The 19,580-nt window shown below is 35.1% G+C and overlaps 1 protein-coding gene across 6 annotated transcripts in view; it reads right to left on the reverse strand.

Moving 5' to 3' along the window:
• The window catches only part of FUT8 (fucosyltransferase 8), a 409,669-nt gene that overhangs the window by 153,366 nt on the left and 236,723 nt on the right, over positions 1 to 19,580 (reverse strand). For all 6 annotated transcript variants that reach the window (XM_047079496.1, XM_047079498.1, XM_047079500.1 and 3 more), the window contains one exon: positions 7,719 to 8,146. In XM_047079496.1, coding sequence (XP_046935452.1) covers positions 7,719 to 7,921 — 203 coding nt within the window. In that variant the 5' untranslated portion in view covers positions 7,922 to 8,146. The remainder of the gene's footprint in view (positions 1 to 7,718; positions 8,147 to 19,580) is intronic.

A 19,580-nucleotide genomic window follows, 5' to 3' on the forward strand; every position in this document is an offset into this window, starting at 1 on the left:
GTGGAGAGGGAGCCATACAAGTGTTCAAAATAAATAAAAAATAAATAAATAAAAATGTAAAACCATTCTTTGCTTGGGAGCCATTAAAGAAAACAACAACAACAAAGAGGTGGCGAGGGCTGGGTTTTCCATTAGGCATAGTTTGCCATTTAAAGCCAAGCACACACACACACAAAACCCCAGAGAGCCAACCATCTTCAACAAGTGAGCTACTATAAGGATCACTGGTAAAAAGGTAGCCAAATTTAATTCACACTTGAATAGTCTGTGACTATTCATATGAAAGCTATACTTACTTGTTTGTGTTCAATTGTTGACTACTTCTGGTTGTTTTTTTATCTATATTTTGAAAACTGAATTAAAAAGTATTCATCAAAAATATCTGTTTCCAAATCAACAGTGATAACTTGTCATTAGATGAACAAAAGGATAAACCATCCACAATGGGAACTTTCTGCATTTACACTTAATTTAAATCAATGCCCATGTTTAAAAGATTACATATGTATACATATAATTACACGAAAAACCCAACACTACAATAAAGGCAAATTCAAAATAATCATATACATAGTGTAGTAACATAAAGTAACTTTTATCATACTACTCTTGCCACATTCAATCACTCTCAGTTGGACATAAGGAAAAAAGTTCCCCATTTAGAAATTAAGCAACATACTCTTAAATCACCTGTGGGTCAAAGAAAAAAATAACAATAGAAATTTGAAAATATTTTTAAAATTTTTAATTATTTTAATTACAATTAAGATAGGACATTGTCAAAACTTATGGGATGCAACTTAAAATTGGTGCTTAGAGAGAAATTTCAAGTTCACCAGGCATATATCAGAAAAGAAGCAAGGTTTAAAATCAATGATATAAAATTCTTTCTGAAAAAGCTTTAAAAACAACAGCAAAAAAAAAAAAAACCCCACAAAAAATAGAGGATGTAAGAAATTATCAAACTAAGGAGAAATCAATAGAAAAAAAACAAACATATCATTAGAGAAAAAAGCAAAACAAAACAAAAACAACCAGACTCATTCTTGGAAACGGTAAATGAAAATGATAAACTCTTAGCAAGATAAAAGAAGTAAACAAAAATAATGAGTATCAGGAATGAAAAGGACATTACTACAGGTACCACAGGTGTGGAGAATATTAAAAAGTCATTATGAACAACTTCATGTTAATACATTTGAAAATGTTGATAAAATGTACACATTCCTTGAAAAACACATCTTACCAAAACTGACATAAGAAAAAATAGAAAATATGAAGAGTCCAATTTCTATTAAAAAGATCAAATCCAGAATTTAAAACCTTCCCATGTCCTCTTTCACTCCCAACTCAACCCTTGCACACCCCTCAAAAGACTCTAGACCCAGAGGGCTTTGCTGGCAGAATTCTAACAAAGATTTAAAATAGAATGAATACCAACTTTATACAAAACCTTCCAGAGAATAGAACTTCCCTGCATAACCTTGCTACCAAAACCCAAAAGGCACTGTAAGAAGCAAAAATTACAGGTATACATGTCTTGTTTAACATAGAAAAAAATTCTGAAATAAAACACTGGCAAATTTAATCCAGCAATATATAAAAAGGCTAGTAAAAATTCCAGGGAGAAAGTATTTGTTTGTCAGACTGGAAAGGCTAGGAATCTTGACCACAAATCTCATTAAAATATTCTCACACAGGGAAGCAACAGTTTCCCTAAGGAAAAATAAGATACTCTTAATAGCATAAGGAATAATGGATGCAGGGTTGCAAAAACGAAAACCACATACATAAGGGAAGGTTACAAGTAGATGCCAGGTGCTCTTTACATTCCAACCCATTCACTTGTTCTAGGAATATAAGTATACTCTTTACATGAGAGATGAGCAGTTACAGAGATGAGAGCCTAGAGCAAATTTTCCAATCAACCAACAGGAACAAAGACATCCCTACTTTCTAATACCAACTTCTTGAACAGAAGATATGACCTATGAAACACCCCATCAGTTTCCTCTCTACTCATGTCAATGTTCCACACTTCTGTTGTCTCAGTCAAATTTTCCACCAGAAGAGTCATGCTTTGGCTCTAATCCATCTGGGAAAATTACTGCATAGCTCAGAAAAACAGATAATCCCTAAATTAATTATACATTCTTTGTGGTTTGTAAATGTATAGTTTACAGCTAGCATCTAAATTCCAGAAGAAATTTCTTCTGTTTTCCTGAATCAAACAAACAACCTTATCAGTAGGTCACAAAGTCACATTTGAATTTTCTTTAAGTTGTAATCTCAAAAATAAATGGACCTAGAACAAAAATGAATTAAGTTAAAAGGAAAGCTGTCAATTAAGTACTCTTTAGATTTTACAAGTTCTGTCCAGTTGCAACATCTGGCCTGCTTATGGTGCGCTGCTCAAGGGCTTTTGAACAAGTTTCAATAATTTTCTAGGTATTTTCTGCTAAATGTCAACCATGACTGAGAGGCAATGTGGCAGATTCAAATTCCAAGAAGCAAAAATTCTGTGAACCGACAGTAATTTCATATTATTAAAGGTTGAGATAAAACAAACATGAAGCATGTAAAGGCATTCCTATAGAATGGCAGGCTAAGAAAGTGATGATCTCTAAGTTTTTAAAAGAAAGACTATGACATATTTACCTAACATGCTGGCAATTAACAAGTAAGAAAGCGATGTCTGCAGAAAGACAAGTAAGAGCACAGAGAAAACATGGGAAAATAAGCAGATGTACATTGGTTCCCAAACCGAAAAATTCAATCATTAATTTAATCTAGGTCAGTATCACCTCATGTCTAGATTAATACTATGTTTCCTAGTTAATTTCATTCCAATGAGGCACATGCCCCAAATTCACCTGAAAATCTAAATCTTACTCAACCATTTTCAATGTGTCATTCCTCTGCTAAAAATCCAACCGTACCTCCCTATTACTACCAACAAAGTCTAAACTAAACTCTAGCTGTCAGAACCACGATGATTTGACCTACTCTAGTACTTCTGGAAAGGAGAACTGTGGATTAAATACGGCTACACATTCTTTGCAGTTCCTCTTTCTCTGCCCTGAATATGGAGTGTCCCTTTCACTTGCATACACTAGTAGAAGGTGGCAGAAGGGACACTGTGTGACTTTGGATACTTGGCCTTTTTCTGCTCTTGCCCTCTTGGAACACTACTATGTAAGACATCTGGACTATCCTGCTGGAAAAGCTACATGGAAGGGAGCAACTGACGGTCCCAGCTAATGAGTGAGGTCATCTGGCCTGCCTTACCACAATGTAGCAACCAGAAGAGCAACCCCAGATTAGAAAAACAACCCAGTTGAGGACAACTTAAATTAATGAAATTGTGTTTTAAGTCACTGGGTTTTTACTTTATCTTATATTACATATATGTTTGTGCGTGTGTGTGTATGTATGTGTGTGTGTGTATACACATAATTTTACGTGGTATATAAACCCAATTTTTAAAAAGAATGCAATAAGAAAACAAACTTTAATACAAAACCTCAGCTTTTAAAAATAGGTAACAAATGTGAACAGACACCTCACAGAAGAATGGCAATTAAGCACATGAAAAAAATGTTCAACATCATTAGCCATGATAGAAATGCAAACTGAGGGGCAGCTGGGTAGCTCAGTCCATTGAGCATCAGAGTCTTGATTTTGGCTGAGGTCATGATCTCATAGGTCATAAGTTCGGCCTGCATCAGGCTTTGCACTGAGAGCACAGAGCCTGCTTGCGATTCTTCCTCTTTCCCCTTCTCTCTGCCCCTCCCCCACTAGTGCTCTGTATCTCTCTCAAAATAAATAAACATTAAAGAAAAAAAAAAAGAAATGCAAGTTGAAGCTACAGTGAGATAATACTACATTTCTGTTAAAACAGCTAAAATAAAAATAACTAACAATAGCAAGTGCTAAAAGTGAGAGCAACTGGAACTCCCAAGCATTGTTGGTAGGAATGCAAAACAATGCAGATAAACTGAAAAACATTTGGGCAACTTCTTAAAAAATTAAAAATGCACTCAAATGACCCAGCCACCCCACTCCTAGATATTTACCCGAGAGAAATAAAAACTTATGTTCCTGCAAAGAGCTATAGAGCAAATGTTATAACAGCTTTGTTCATAATTGCCCAAAAACAAAAACAACCCTAACATCCTTTAACTGGTCAATACATCAAAAAAAAAAAAAAAAAAAAAAAAAAAAAGACAACAATACTGTGATACATCAATACTGTCGAATACTACTTAGTATTAAAAAGGAATTAAGGGGCACCTGGGTGGCTCAGTCAGTTGAGCGTCTGACTTTGGCTCAGGTCATGATCTCACAACTCTGTGAGTTCGAGCCCCACACCGGGCTCTGTGCTGATGGCTCGGAGCCTGGAGCCTGCTTCAGATTCTGTGTCTCCCTCTTTCTCTGCCCCTAACCCACTCGCATTCTGTCTCTGTCTCTCTCAAAAATAAATAAACATTAGAAAAAAAATTTTTTTAATAAAAAAATAAAAAGGAATTAAAATAATACTCAGGAAAAAGAAAAAACTACCAATACACACAATAACATTAATGAATCCCAAGTACATTATACTAAATGAAAAAAAAAAAAAGATACAGGGGCGCCTGGGTGGCTCAGTCGGTTAAGCATCCGACTTCGGCTCTGGTCATGATCTCACAGTCCGTGAGTTCGAGCCCCGCGTCGGGCTCTATGCTGACAGCTCGGAGCCTGGAGGCTGCCTCAGATTCTGTGTCTCCCTCTCTCTCTGACCCTCCCCTGTTCATGCTCTGTGTCTCTCTGTCTCAAAAATAAATAAACATTTTTAAAAAAATTTTTAAAAAAAAGATACAAAAGGAGACAAACCACATTACTCTACTTAGGAACAGAATAAAAATGCAGGAGAAAATAGATCAGTGGGTATTAGGGACAGAAGATAAGGCTAGAATTTGACCACAAATGGGCACAACAGAATTCTGGTGGGAGGTAGAATTCTTCTATAATTTGATTGTGGTGGTAGTTACACGACTGTAAGTATTTGCCACAATTCATACACCTATGTGCTAAAAAAAAAAGAATTTTAATGTATAAAAACTATTCATCAATAAGTCAGAATTAGACACACACACCCACACACATACCCCAACCTCCCAAACTTTGTGCATAAACATTTGTATCCCTCAAAATAATGATTTTTAAATTATTTTCCTAAATTTGTAGTACAATCAACAAAATTATCAAATTCTAGCTGAAGAACTGGTTAGATGGTTTTAAAACTAGTGTCCTAAATCTTAAAAATTGTAATTTCAAGCTTCTGAGTTGCTTTCCAAACCCAATCCATATGCCTCATCTGAAAGAAATGACCTAGTTTTACAGACATATGAATTACTCCTTTTTGGTCTAGCTTATGAACACATTTTTTTTTTTTTATAAGAAAAAGACATAGCAAATTGGGTACAAAATGTTACAATGAGAGAAGGAGAAAACACCAACACCAGTAGCACATCTACTGTTCTTCCTTTTATGCCAGGGTTTCTAAAATGGAATCCCTCTGGCTAAAACACAAATGTCCCTACCCGTAAAGTTGATGGAAAGACCTGAGGAGGTTTTTGTCCCTAATGAGGGAAAATAATTACTTATTTATTTTCCTAAAATTACAGCTCTCTCTATAAAAACTAACTCAAACCGTGTTTTCAGATTATATTTACAATATTAAAGCATGACGTACTGTCTCAGCTCTTAGTTGTCTCTACATTTGAACACAGTAGTTGAGAATTTAATTTCAACACAAATGAATATAAATAAAGTGGCTTACAAAACCCAAAGATCACTCCACAGAAGAAACAACTATTATTAGAGGCAAGCTTTCTTTCATGCAATACAAACAAAATACTTGGCAGTCAGAAATAAACCAACTGAAGTATCAGTATTGAAGTTGGAATGAGGAGAAAAATAATCAATTATTTACGAGCCTAAATTGTTAAGAAGCAAAATCTTTTCCAAGGAGCAATGATTCCCAGGATGTAGAATAAGATTTTACTACAATCAAAGCATATCCCAAAATCAATTAGCCCAGCATCTACTCTTGGCGATCTCCTATATGAGATTTTAGTTGAGATTTCTGAATCAGTGACTTCTCTCTGGTTTTTATTCACAGAGGCAACACATTTCATCAGAGTCCAGGCTTTCAGGTCATACCGCTAGGAAGCAAAGTAAGCTCCACCACTTGTGGAAAGTATAACTTTGGGAAAAATTAAATTACTTAATATCCCTTTCATACCTCATCTGTAAAATGGTTATAAAAATAGTACCGGCATCTCATAAAGAAATTTATGAAATTTAATGAGATAATCCAAGCAAAGCCCTTGGCACAGTACCTGGCACATGATAAACTTGGTAAATGACAGCTATTATTATTAACCTCTAAATTATCAACCTTTGATTCTCATAACAAATGACTGAGTAAGACTCTATTGAGAGATCACCTTCTCCATGATACTCCCAGGCTCCCGCCCAAAAGGAAATAAAAGGATATATAAATGCAAGAAGTTCTCTGTCCACTTTCTAATCCCTAATTACTTTGTATTTTACCGCATGGTACTACTTCTACAAATGACAGGAATAATTTTTCATTCATCGTATAAAATTCTTAAAACCTAGCATTTTCTTCCATAGAACATAAAAGGACCAAAAATAATATTATGGTGAAGAAAAAAGTTGAGAGAAAGAAGTGAGTTCCAAAGAAAGAGTGCACGGGCAGTGGCAGTGGGGAGGTAGGGGAATCGGAGAACCATAGAAGTCTTCCCTCAAGCTCCAAAAGCATGTGACTCTGCCAACTACATTCTTTTTTCACAGACTGCTACTCATCTTCCACACCCTAGCATTCTCCCTCTCTCCTTCCCCATCTGCTCTGAAGGCTCTATGCACAGTAGGATGCTTTCACCTTCTACTCTTCAATGTATCTTTCTCAAAAGGGAATGAATTCTGTCCTCTTTTTCTCTACACTACCTCTCTTAGGGTCAATTACCAACTCTAGAGTAATGACTCTTCATCTCAAATCTTCAAATTCTAGCTTGAGAGACAGCAGGCACTAAACACATAATCACCTTCATATATAAAGCAGAGGAACTAGAATTTAGGAATTATTTGTTCCCTGAAAATACAAGATTTTGTATTTCCTAACAGGTGATGCCTTCCAACATACATGGCACATTTTTTAATAGACTAGAAGCAGCAACAATAACAATTCCCTAGGTTCCAGATCCAGTTGTTTTATTTAATGATGAATTTTTGTTTCTTCATTTTATTAAGTTATATTTAGACTGACTCAGTCTCCCAATTATTATAAATGTCATTGTTATAGTCCATATAATAAAAATTTTAATATGTACTAATTTAAATCATACAAAGTTTGTTTTTAATGTATCAAAATTATTCAAAATGCTGAAGACAACTATAAATGAAGTATAAAAACATAAATTAAATGGCATGGTTCTTCTATATTAAAATCTATATGCAAAATAAGTTTTGACACTATGGAGAAATTCTCTATTTATATAGAATTGGTATAAAAAGTATCTCACTAAAATATTTAAATTTTTACAAAAACAGTTTAAAAAAATCATTAAGTATTTTTTAATCGATGAATGAAGCCCTGAAACTAAAAACAAAGTACAATACTTCATCATTCTTCCTTCATTTTCAGAACCTACCGGAGAGATTCAGCCATTCGCCTCAAATCTTCATTTTGCTGTTTTAAGCGTTCAAGCTTTGCCAGAATCTTGGACAGTTCTCGGCTAGAGTGATCAGGGTGGTCATTATCTCGTACCAAGTGACCACCTATATAAAACAGCAAGGTCCCCCAGGCAAAAAGAATGAGCATAATCCAACGCCAGGAACCAGTCCATGGCCGCATTTTCAGATTTTCAACTCACTCCCCTGGCTTCCCGGAGCTCAAAGAATTGGAAACATCTTAAGTCTGTTTGTAGCTAGTGCGTAAGCAGTAGCCTTTGGTTGCTTCAACACATCATGCTTCAGAGAATTTGTGTCTCTGGTAGTCCTGTAGCGAATCTTTCAAGGAAATCCTCCTGGTGGTATGAGTAAGAAGCTTTACTGCCTTGTGCTTCATGGACTCTACATGCTGTGGAAAGAGCAAGAAACGTATTTAAATTATTTAGGATATGGAAAATAGCATATGCTGAGATTCATGGAGTTGGAGGAAACACTCTGGTGTTGACTGGCAGATAACCTAACTGCCTAATAATAAGTAAAAAGCAAAAGCTTTCATATCTGCCTATTAAATCAACTATGTATATATACTAGGGCTCTACCAGATTAATTAATTAGCTCTAAGCTTGAAAGTCCTCTAAGTGCCATCATCACTTTTCCTTCATACATCATTGTCAATAGATCATATATGGAGATCAAAAGACTGTATCTTTGAATAAGCAATCAAAACCAAACAAAATGTATTCAACTACATATTTTGGTCTAATGTTTCCATTAACTCAAACAGAAACATGTTCTCTGTATGAGTGAATTCATTCCTGTAAGATCTTGACTCCATCCCCCTCCATCTCACTACTCAACTGCAGGTTGAGTATACTACTTTATACTACTTAACCCTGCAGGTGACAGGCAGAGTGTCACTGATAAATTCTAAAAGTGATGTGTATGTTAGCTAATAAGCAAAGGTTATCACAGCCATTAAGCAGCAGGTAACCACTCCATATATCACAAGCAAAGGCTCATAAAGATTAGGCTAGATTATCCGTTCCTCAATTTATTAAAAAATACCAATAATTGCAACATAAGCCTATACCAATTATATCTTAGTCACTGTGCATCTTAATTATAAGTGTACATACTTTCTCAGGTGTGGCTGTGGGTTTCATTTGTCACTTTATCATCTGGCTTAGAATCCCCTTTAGAAACAAAACAGTTTTTTCCCCAAGAAAAAAATTATAGGCAGATCAAAGATCAGTCATATGATGCCTACTTTTCATGCTATATAGAAAAATACAGGTATTCAGAGTTTACTAGTTAAAAAGCAAATTAAAAAATGAATCCACTGATGGTTTAAGGTATGGATTTAATTCAGTAAGTCAACAAAAGAAGCTATTAAATCTGAGTTAATAATATTGTGGGTGACAATATATGCAACATTGTAAATTGCTGTTATACCATATGCTGAATCCATAATATAGTCTAGTTAATTCCAAACTATACCAATAAGATATTAATTTTTTTAATCTTTCCCTTCATAGCAAAAGTTAACTTAGAAACATAACTGTGATAAACAAAAGAGAAGATAGCTTTCTAAAGACATCATTTAAATAACAATAAAAAGATGTGCTGTAACATTTTATTAAAATTACAATTAAAAATTATAATTTTTCAAAGCCAGCAAAACTATAATAACTCAAATAGAAACAGAAGTCTACAGAAACATAAATCTTGTTACATAAAATACCTTAAATTCTTACAAACCATCATCAAAAATAACCAAAATATTAAATTACCACATTTCACAACGTAATAATATTGACATTACAGAAGTTGTAAAAACTCATTAAAAATTGTTTTAGGAGATGGGGCACATGGGTGGCTCAGTTGGTTAAGCATCTGACTTCAGATCAGGTCATGATCTCACAGTTCGTGGGTTCAAGCCCCATGTTAGGCTCCAAGCTGACATCTCAGAGCCTGGAGCCTTCTTCAGATTCTGTGTGTCTCTCTCTGCCCCTCCCCTACTCATGCTCTGTCTCTCTCTCTCAAAAATAAATAAAAGCATTTTTTTAAAAATTGTTGTAGGAGCAAAACATGGTCATTTTCTTAATAGCATCATTTGCACTTTTCTTTTAAGTTTACTTATTTATTTTGAGAGAGCGCACGAGCATGTAAGCGTGAGTGGGGGAGAGGCAGAGAGAGAGGGAGAGAGAATCCCAAGCAGGCTCCATTATGTCAACCCAGAGCCTGATGCAGGGCTCAATCTCAGGAACCATAAAATCATGATCTGAGCCAAAATCAAAAGCTGGATGCTTAACTGACACAGCCATCCAGGCACCCCTGCATTCTGTTTTTGGAAGAGAATGCTTCCCAATTTTATTGTTCTTGGCTAGTATTTAAACATGAAATCAGAAAAAACAAGCCAAGCTGAACATCAAGTAGTTTTCTATGTAATTTTCCTTAGCATGGTTTAAAAGTTGGTATAGAATTTTTTACCCTATCCATAATGAATGCCTGCTTCCTTACTGTGTTTACTGCCTATTGTTTGAACTATGAACTATGTCTGTTAAAATGTAAACTCCATGATATTTCTCCATTTTGTTCACTGATGTATCCTAAGTACTTAGAGCAGTATTTGACCCTTAGTAGGTACTAATAAAATTTTTGAATAAGTGAATGAGTGAAGGATATCATACATGACGTATGGTAGTATGATATATTACACAATTCATGCACATTAGCCTCAAGTGCCATTTTAAATTTTTTTTTTTTTTTCCAACGTTTATTTATTTTTGGGACAGAGAGAGACAGAGCATGAACGGGGGAGGGGCAGAGAGAGAGGGAGACACAGAATCGGAAACAGGCTCCAGGCTCTGAGCCATCAGCCCAGAGCCCGACGCGGGGCTCGAACTCACGGACCGCAAGATCGTGACCTGGCTGAAGTCGGACGCTTAACCGACTGCGCCACCCAGGCGCCCCTCAAGTGCCATTTTATACTCCACTTAAGAAAGCAAATCTGAATGTAGAAAGTAAGACAGTGCTATTATGAGGAAAACAGTTCAAAAATAAAAGACATCCATAAGCTTTAGGATTTATTATTATCAACACATGTCTCACAAGACACCCTCAAATATTTAAAATATATTGGTCTACGGGGCACCTGGGTGGCTCAGACAGTCAAGCGTCCAACTTCGGCTCAGGTCATGATCTTGCGGTCTGTGAGCTCAAGCCCTGCGTTGGGCTCTGTGCTGACAGCTCAGAGCCTGGAGCCTGCCTTGGATTCTATGTCTCCCTCTCTCTCTGCCCCTCCTCTGCTTACACTTGTATCTGTCTCTCTCTCAAAAGTAAATAAATATTTAAAAAATTACAATATATTGGTCTAAAAGGCCATAACATCAACTTATGGTTACCTTTCAAACATGAGAAAATGATTTTCTCAATATTAGTGAAAATATTTCAAATTTATTAGTAAGAAAGATTTCAACATTAACTACGTGAGCTAATTTCTGACTAAAATTTGTATAGTAGTGTTTGTTGAGATTTCTTCTAGGAGTGGGTTAAGTATTTATTAATTCATTCTTATTTGAGATTCACATACCACCTTTCATCTGCAGAATATATATATATATATTTTTTTTTTCAGAATATTAAGTGGATTGAAATGTGTCAGGCTTCCTTACACAAATTTATTTAATTAGTGAATACCACTTTTTTTTTAAGGTAATGGGTATTTAAATGATTTTTTTTTTTTGGTATTTACAGAGATTCTTTGGGTTACATTTGCTTAATGTCTCTGAAACAAAAAAATATATATGTAATTTTTCAAAGTAATTTCTTGAATCTGAAAGCTAAAGTATATAATCAGTAAAACTGAGAGCTTTAATAAAGTTGCTCTGAGGCTTAGATGGCATTAATATATAATGCACTTACTATAATGCTGGGCCCGTAAGAGGTGCTCAATAAAAGGTAATACTATTTTAATGCTGATACGATATGGAGATTAAAAATATGGGTACTAGAATAGGCAAAGCCTAGACTAGAGTGTTGTTCTGCTATATCACAGCTAGGTAACCTTACTGATATTCAATTTCTTTTTCTGTAAAATGGATATAATACATACTACCTCTCCCACAGAATACTAAAAGAGACGTAGACAAAATAATCTTGGGAAGCAGTTAGCATATCACTAGTGAATTTTTCTTATGCTACATATGTTAATGCTGTTACATTATTTTAGACTCATTTATAATATTTTGTATAATTTATATACCACATATTATCATAGGCAGTTTCTAAAATAGATGCCAATGATCCTGGTGTCCTGTACTCATGCCCTGTGTAATCTCCACCTCCTGAATGTGGGCTGGACCTAGTGACTTGCTTCTTAGAATACAGCAAAGTGATTATGATTTCACTTCTGAGATAAGTTTACAAAACACTGATATTTCTTTCTTGCTCACATTCTCTCTTCTTGTTTACTTTGATGCTGCCATTTGAAAAGGCCCATGTGGAATGGAACTGAATCTGCCAACGACCACATAAGTAAGCCTGGAAATGGATCCTGCACCTGTCAAACTTTGATGTGACTACAGCTTGGTTCACATTTTGATTTCAGGCTTTTGAAAGACCATAAGCCAGATGATCTAGCTAAGCCATGCCCAGATTCTTGGCCAGCAGATAATAACTGTTTTAAACCACTCAGTCTTAGGGCAATTTGTTATGTAACAATAGATAATTAATATACATGCCAACTTCCTACTGGGGCTGAATGCCTGGTCTTCAGTTCATGTGTTATTCTTTCTGTTCACAGCAAGTTGTACAAAGTCTAAGGCACGGAGTAGGCATTCCAGATACCAGACACAATTGAATCTTAATCACATCTTCTTATATATCCTGCTAACACATCTTACAAATACCATAAAAGTTAAACTCAATTTACAGCTTAGTTTTATACCATACTAAAAGTGTAAAGGCCATTTTTCTTAATGTTTGCTAAACAGAGTTCCACTTCCAACCATGTCAGAAAACTAGTACTAGATTTGCCCTCACACGTAAACAACTAGAAAACCTAAATATTCAGAAAAACTGTTTTCAGAGATTGGGCAATGGTCAGGCAAGACTGTGATGCCTGAGATGAGATTAACAATCAAAGGTAAGCCCTATAATTACTCCAGCTTTCTGCCTAAAATTTACTGAACACCCCACAAAAGGGGAGAACCCAGGCAAAGCACAGCCATCTTCCTGAGGTGATAAGATAGAGACTACAGTTTAAAAGTTTAAGGGGAGAGGATCTACAAGTCAGTATATCAAAGAGGAGGGAGTTGCCCAGAGAAAAGGATCCAAAAATCGGCATAAGTGATCCTTTAGTCTTTGGCTAGATACTAGGCTCTACATGCAGAAGTCTCACAAGGCTGGCAAAGAACAATTATCAAGGAAAGAAAAATTAAATACTAGGTACATGAAAAATGAACACCTCTCAGAGATCGTATAAAGGGGAAAACCTAGGAGTCCCACCCACATAAAATGAAAATGCCACATAGAAAATCTAGGGCATTCAGCAGAAAGCCAAGAAATAAAACATCTTAGAAGTTAAAGTTAAGTAAGCCGTAGAGTAGGGATCAGAAAATTGTCTCTAAAGAACAAGATAATAAATATCACAAGCTATGTACAACACACACAGTCTCTACCATATATTTTTGTTTTTATTTTTTATTTCTTTATAGCCCTTTAAGAATGTAAAATCCAATTTTAGCTCAAAAACTATACAAAAACACTCTGTCGACCAGCTTTAGCTCATGAGTCAAAAGTTTAATGACTCCAGCCATAGAATAAAGATTAGGCTGACAAAAGCTATAACAAAACTTAAAAACAAGCTACAGAAGGACCAAGGTGATCCAAAAGTAAATTAAATGTCTATCAATTCTTTCAAGAAAGACAACAAAATACAGTCAACAATATAAAGTTCACACTCTCCAACAACTAATCAAAAATTACAAAGAACACTGAGAGAGATCATCTTGTGATGCAGGCATCCAATGACATGCTAAAGGCTAAGGATGTACTAGAATATTGAGCAAACAATCTTGGCGCTCCAAGGCCCCACACCAAGAATGAGGTAGCAGCATTCGACTACTGCAAGAGTTTTAAGTCTCTGATTCAGTGAAGGGAACAACTGCAAAAACAACAATTCAATCACTGACTGGAATGACCCCATCCCCATCCATACATAAACAAACAGCCTCAAAGAAGAAACGTGCCCATTTCTGGGCATAACCATTCACCTCAGTCTTTACTGCTCTGTCCTTAAAATGTCTGGCATGCAACATAAATCATGAGACATAAAAAAAAAAAAAAAAAGCAAGATGTAACAAACCATTTTCAAGAGATAAAGCAAACACCAGAACCAGAATCATAAATGAACTAGATGTTAGAACTACCAGACAGAAAATTTAGAATAATTATAACTAAACATTAAAAAAATCTGTGATAAATGTGGACAACATACATGAACTAATGGATTCAGCAGTTGAAATACCAAATAAACAAAAATAAAATATCAGAGGACCTTAAACAGGCTTATAAGAAAACTGGACAAAAGTGAAAACGAATCAGTGAACATGACAAGAGGTCACAGATATTATACAAAATAAAACCCGAAGAGGAAAAAAAGACTGGGAAAAAAAGGAACTCAAAAGCTGTGGGAGGATGATCTGAAACATACATAACTGGAGCTGCAGAGAGGATAAAAAATGAGGCAAAAAATACATTTTAAAAGATGTTAGCTGAGAATTTTCTAAAATGAATGAATGATAAACCACAAATCTAAGAAATGAAGAAAACTGCTGGAAGGATAAATTTAAAAGGTAGGCAAAGCTGCTGAAAAACAAAGATAGAAAATCTTGCAGGTAGCTAGGGAAAAAACTTAACATACAGATAAACAAAGAATAAGAACATACTTCTTATGAAAAACAATGTCAACCAGAAGACAATGGAGCAACTTCTTTAAAATACTGGGTAGGGAGGGGGCGCCTGGGTGGCTCAGTTGGTTAAGAGTCTGACTTCGGGACAGGTCATGATCTCACAGCTAATTAGTTGGAGTCCCGCATCGGGCTCTGTGCTAGAGCCTGCTTCAGATTCTGTCTCTCCCTCTCTCTGCCCCTCCCCAGCTCACACTCTGTCTCTCTATCTCTCTCTCTCTGTCAAAAATAAATAAACGTTAAAAACATTAAAAAAAAAAAATACTGGGTGGGGAGAATGGGAGTGGGGAGATATTTCACAACCAGTGAAAATATCTTCCAAAAGTTAGTTGTTTCCAGGAGAAGAAAAGGGGCGAGAGGGTGCTGAAAAATACTCTGTGCCAGCAAAACCGCACTACATATAAAAAGTTAAATGAAGTCTTTCAAGTAGGAGGAGGAGGATACTATGTAGAAATATGGATCTACACAAAGAAAAAAAATAGCACCAAAAATGGTAAAATCTAAAGAAAATAACGACGTATTTCCCCTTAACTTAATAACAATAAATAGCTAATTCACAAATGGCAATAACGTATCACTAGGTTTACAAATCTGTAGAATATATGATGACAAAACACAAAAGGAGAGGAGGGAGGAAATGGGAGTGCACTGTAGTAAAGTTCTCACTATATATTAGACTGAGAACTTAAAAATATATATTGTAAGCCCTAGAGCTGCACTGTCTGCTTCAATTGTCACTAGCCACATGCAATTATTTAAATTAGAATGGAAAGCCTGGGTGGTTCAGTCAGTTGAGCTGCAGACTTCAGCTCAAGTCATGATCTCACAGGTTCGTGAGTTCGAGACCCACATCAGGCTCACTGCTGTCAACGCAAAGCCCACTTTAGATCTCTATCCTCCTCTCTCTCTGCCCCTCCCCTGCTCAGTGTTCTCTCTCTCAAAAATAAATAAAACATTAAAAAAATTTTTAAATTAGAATTAAAATTATAAATGTATCCTCAGTCATAATTCAATCGTTCAATAGCCACTTGTGCCTATGGCTACCACTGTGAATGGTACAGATTTGGAACACTTCCATCTTCTCATTAAGTATCAGCCAGGACTCTTCCAGAGCAACAAATAATTTAGAAAATAAAAATAAGTATGAAAAATCCGATAGTGGAGACAAAATTTTTTAAAAAGTGTAATTCAAAATATGAAACAGAAAGGATGAACATAAGATATCTAATTTAGATATCTTTGGGCTTTCTGAGATAGGAGATAATTTAGTATCTTGAAAAGACAGGGGAAGTTTCACAGTTGCAACAGAGAAGGGAGCACATTTGAGACAGGAGAAATGGTATGAGCAAAGGTCTTTGTTCATTATGGTGACCATTTCTGAAACGAACTCTCCTGTGCCACCAGTTAGTAGTTTACCTTCTAATAAGTTACTTCACTCAGTGTAGTTATTTATATACTAAGCTCTATTTATTTTAAAATAGATAGTATGGTTCTTATCATCATTTGTAATAGACAACACGTGGAACAAATCTACCAGGTACTTTATCTGTATAAAACACCGTAATTCGATCACTCATTCACTCAAAAAATACTTAATAAGTCCCTATCATATAAAAGACACTGTCCTAGGCAGTGGATTGTAGCAGTGAACAAGACAGACTAAAGTGTCTGCCCTCAAGAGGTAATATTCTAATGCATTCTAATTGCAAAGGAAAATAATTGAACAGAAACAACCTCATAAAAGCCTCTTCTTGCAGCAACCAACATACTGAGTGATACAGTGAGAAACTGAATATGGACTATACCACCTAATACATTTCTAAAAGAACTAGTTTAATCATTCTGTTAAAAATAACAACAAATGCAGTACCATTCATAACAATGTCAAATGGACTATTCTTATCTCTAACAAATATGAAAATGACCAATAGCCACTTCCTTTAGCATATGACTATGTGCAGATGTTTCCAAGAATTACATTCAAGAGGCTTCACTTTATTGCTAAGGCCAAAAGATGAGCACATGAAAATATGCTACAGAACTGACTAAGGGTCAGAACAAAGACTTGTTCTGCTATGAACCATGTTCATAAGAGGGTGGTGTTCTAAACTCAAAAATCAATCAGTACTTATTTAACTAATATAAGTATGTATACACTTATACATTGTGCAAAGGGAAATATGGCATCATATATCCAGTATTTACATGAACATGCCCTTTGATGAGAAATTCCACTACAGGAATTTTAACACATGAACAAAATGCATTTACAACATTTTTCCAATATTTCCATGCTGGAAAAAAATATAACTGCCCATTAACAGAAATATGGCTTAATAAATTATGAATTACTTTTACCCCCATAAAACTGTGCTTTTAGCATGATGCCAATAAGGAGGAAAATGTGACTCTGAAGAAAGTCAGTTTAAAACAAACCCCTAAGAGCTGATGATAGCATACAAGAAAACTAAAACAATTACTAAAAATATATGCCAGGATGTAAATTTGAAAACTAGAAAAGAAATAAAAACCACAACAAAAAAATGCAACTTCTATAACTAAAGAAAAAAATCAAATGTTTAAAAATTGTCTTGGAAAAGATTAAAGAGCAGATTAGATGCTACAGAGGAGAAGTTCAGTGGATTTGAAAATAGTGTAATAAAAAATATCATCACAAGGAAAAGACAATTTAACAACTGTATGGTGACAAATGTTAACTAGACTTATTGTGGTGATCGTTTCATAATATATACAAATATCAAATCATGATATTGTACACCTGAAATTAATATAATGTTATATGTTAATTTTTAAAAATTATCCAAAGAGAAAAATATTCAGAAAAAAAATCTGAAGGAGATTTGATAAAAAAGAAAAATTTAAAGCTGCCAATTTATAGCACTGATCCTAGGTTAGATATTATGGTGCTGCACAGCTAACACCAGAGCTGTATCATCACGAACTGAAAACTTTTGGGTATAAAACTCAAATAAAAGTCATCCATCATCACTGCAAGAAAGCAATTTACATCATTACCTTCAGGGCCAGGAATCTACCAGCATTTCCCCATTTTGGCACTCAGCTTGAAAAAGGATTTCTCAGAACAAAATCTGTCATCCAACTTAAAGTAATGTACACTGAAAATAAGCTTAGTCATAGGCATATGCAGAATTTCCAATGTATTTTACAATACAAATAAAATCATAATTTAGAAGGGTAAAATAATTACAGAGAAAAATGCAAACATGGTAAAAAGAATTTCAGGGGGCTTCTTAGAAAAAAGTACAAATTAGTGGACAATCGAACATCTTTTAAAAGTGCTAAAATAAAAAAAATGGCAAAACTACACTTTGTTATGTAGTGAAAATATTTTCAAAGATAAAAGCAGTTTTCTGTGAACTTAAGGTTTCACTTAACTTGGGTAAATACTCTAGAGTGGGACTGTTGTGTCATAAGGAAAATGTGTGTTAGAAGGAGAAGGGGGAGGGGGAGGGGGAGGAGGAGGAAGAGGGGGAGGAGGAGGAGGACGGGGGGGGGGGGGGGGGGGGAGAGGAGGAGGAGGAGGAGGAGGAGCCAAACTGTACTCCAAAGTAGCTGCTCATTCTGACTTATCCCCAGCAATGAATGAGAGTTCCTCTTACTGCACAATCTTCCCAGCATTTGGGACTCTCAATTTTTTAAAGCAGTTCTAATATTGTGTGGTGGTATCTTGGTGTGGTTTCAATTTGCATCCAGTTTCCCTAATAACAAATGACATTAAGAAATGTGATTATGTTTTCATGTGTTTATTTGCCATCCATATATCCTCTTTGGTGAAATGTCTATTGTGATCTTTTTGCCATTTGTATATTAGACTGTTTATTGTTGAGATTTAAGAGTCATTTATATAGTCTAGATACAAATACTTTTATCAGGTATGTGACTTTTCAAGTATTTTCTCCCAGTCTGTAACTTACCTTTTCATTCTCTTAAGAGTGTCTTACATACAACAAAAATTTTAAGGTTTTTGATGAAATACAATTTATTCTTTTCTAATTGTGGTTTTGATATTATATATAAAAGTTCAATCCCAAATCCAAGGTCACATATATTTTCTCCTATGTTTTCTTACAGTAGTTTTAGGATTCAAAGTTAAAACTACACTTACCCCAGATTGCCACTCCTAGATATCAACTCAAGAGGTATAAAAGCTTATGTTCTCACAAAATCTAATACTCAAATGTTTACAGTAGCTTTATATATAATAGAAAAAATCTGGAAAAAATTGAGATGGCCTTCAACAGGTGAATGAATTTAACTCTGATAAAACCAAGGAATATTACTCAGCAATAAAATGGAAGGAGATTCAAGATGCAAGGAGAGGCTGATTACAAAGGGGCCACAGGGGAAATTTTTACAGTGATGGAACAATTCTAAAGGGTACTGAAGAAGGGCACATCATCTCTGTAGTATGCATCTGCAAACCCATACCTTCATTCTAATAATGAGAAAAATGCCAGAGGATCATTCAACAAGACACCTGACCCATACATACTCTTCAAAACTATCAAGGTCATAGAAATCATGAAACAACTAAGAAACTGTCAAAAGATTTGAAAAGACCAAGGAGACATAATGAGTAAATGCAACACGGTATCCTGGATTAGATCTTAGAAGAGAAAGGGACACTGCCCCAAATATGACTTGTAGTTTAGTTAATAATATTGCACCACTGTTAATTTATTAGTTTGACAATTTACCAAAGCTATGTAAGATATTAACATTAGGGAAACATGGGCAAGGAATATATGGAAACTTCTGTACTTTCTTCACAAACTTCCTGTAATTCTAAAATTATTCCAAAATAAAAGTTTCTTTTTTAAAATAAAGGCA

The sequence above is a fragment of the Lynx rufus genome, unplaced genomic scaffold (genome assembly GCF_022079265.1).
Source record: "Lynx rufus isolate CCGP_SWC_20201006 ecotype Redwood Valley unplaced genomic scaffold, mLynRuf1.p SCAF_17, whole genome shotgun sequence".
NCBI classification, from domain to species: Eukaryota; Metazoa; Chordata; class Mammalia; order Carnivora; family Felidae; genus Lynx; species Lynx rufus.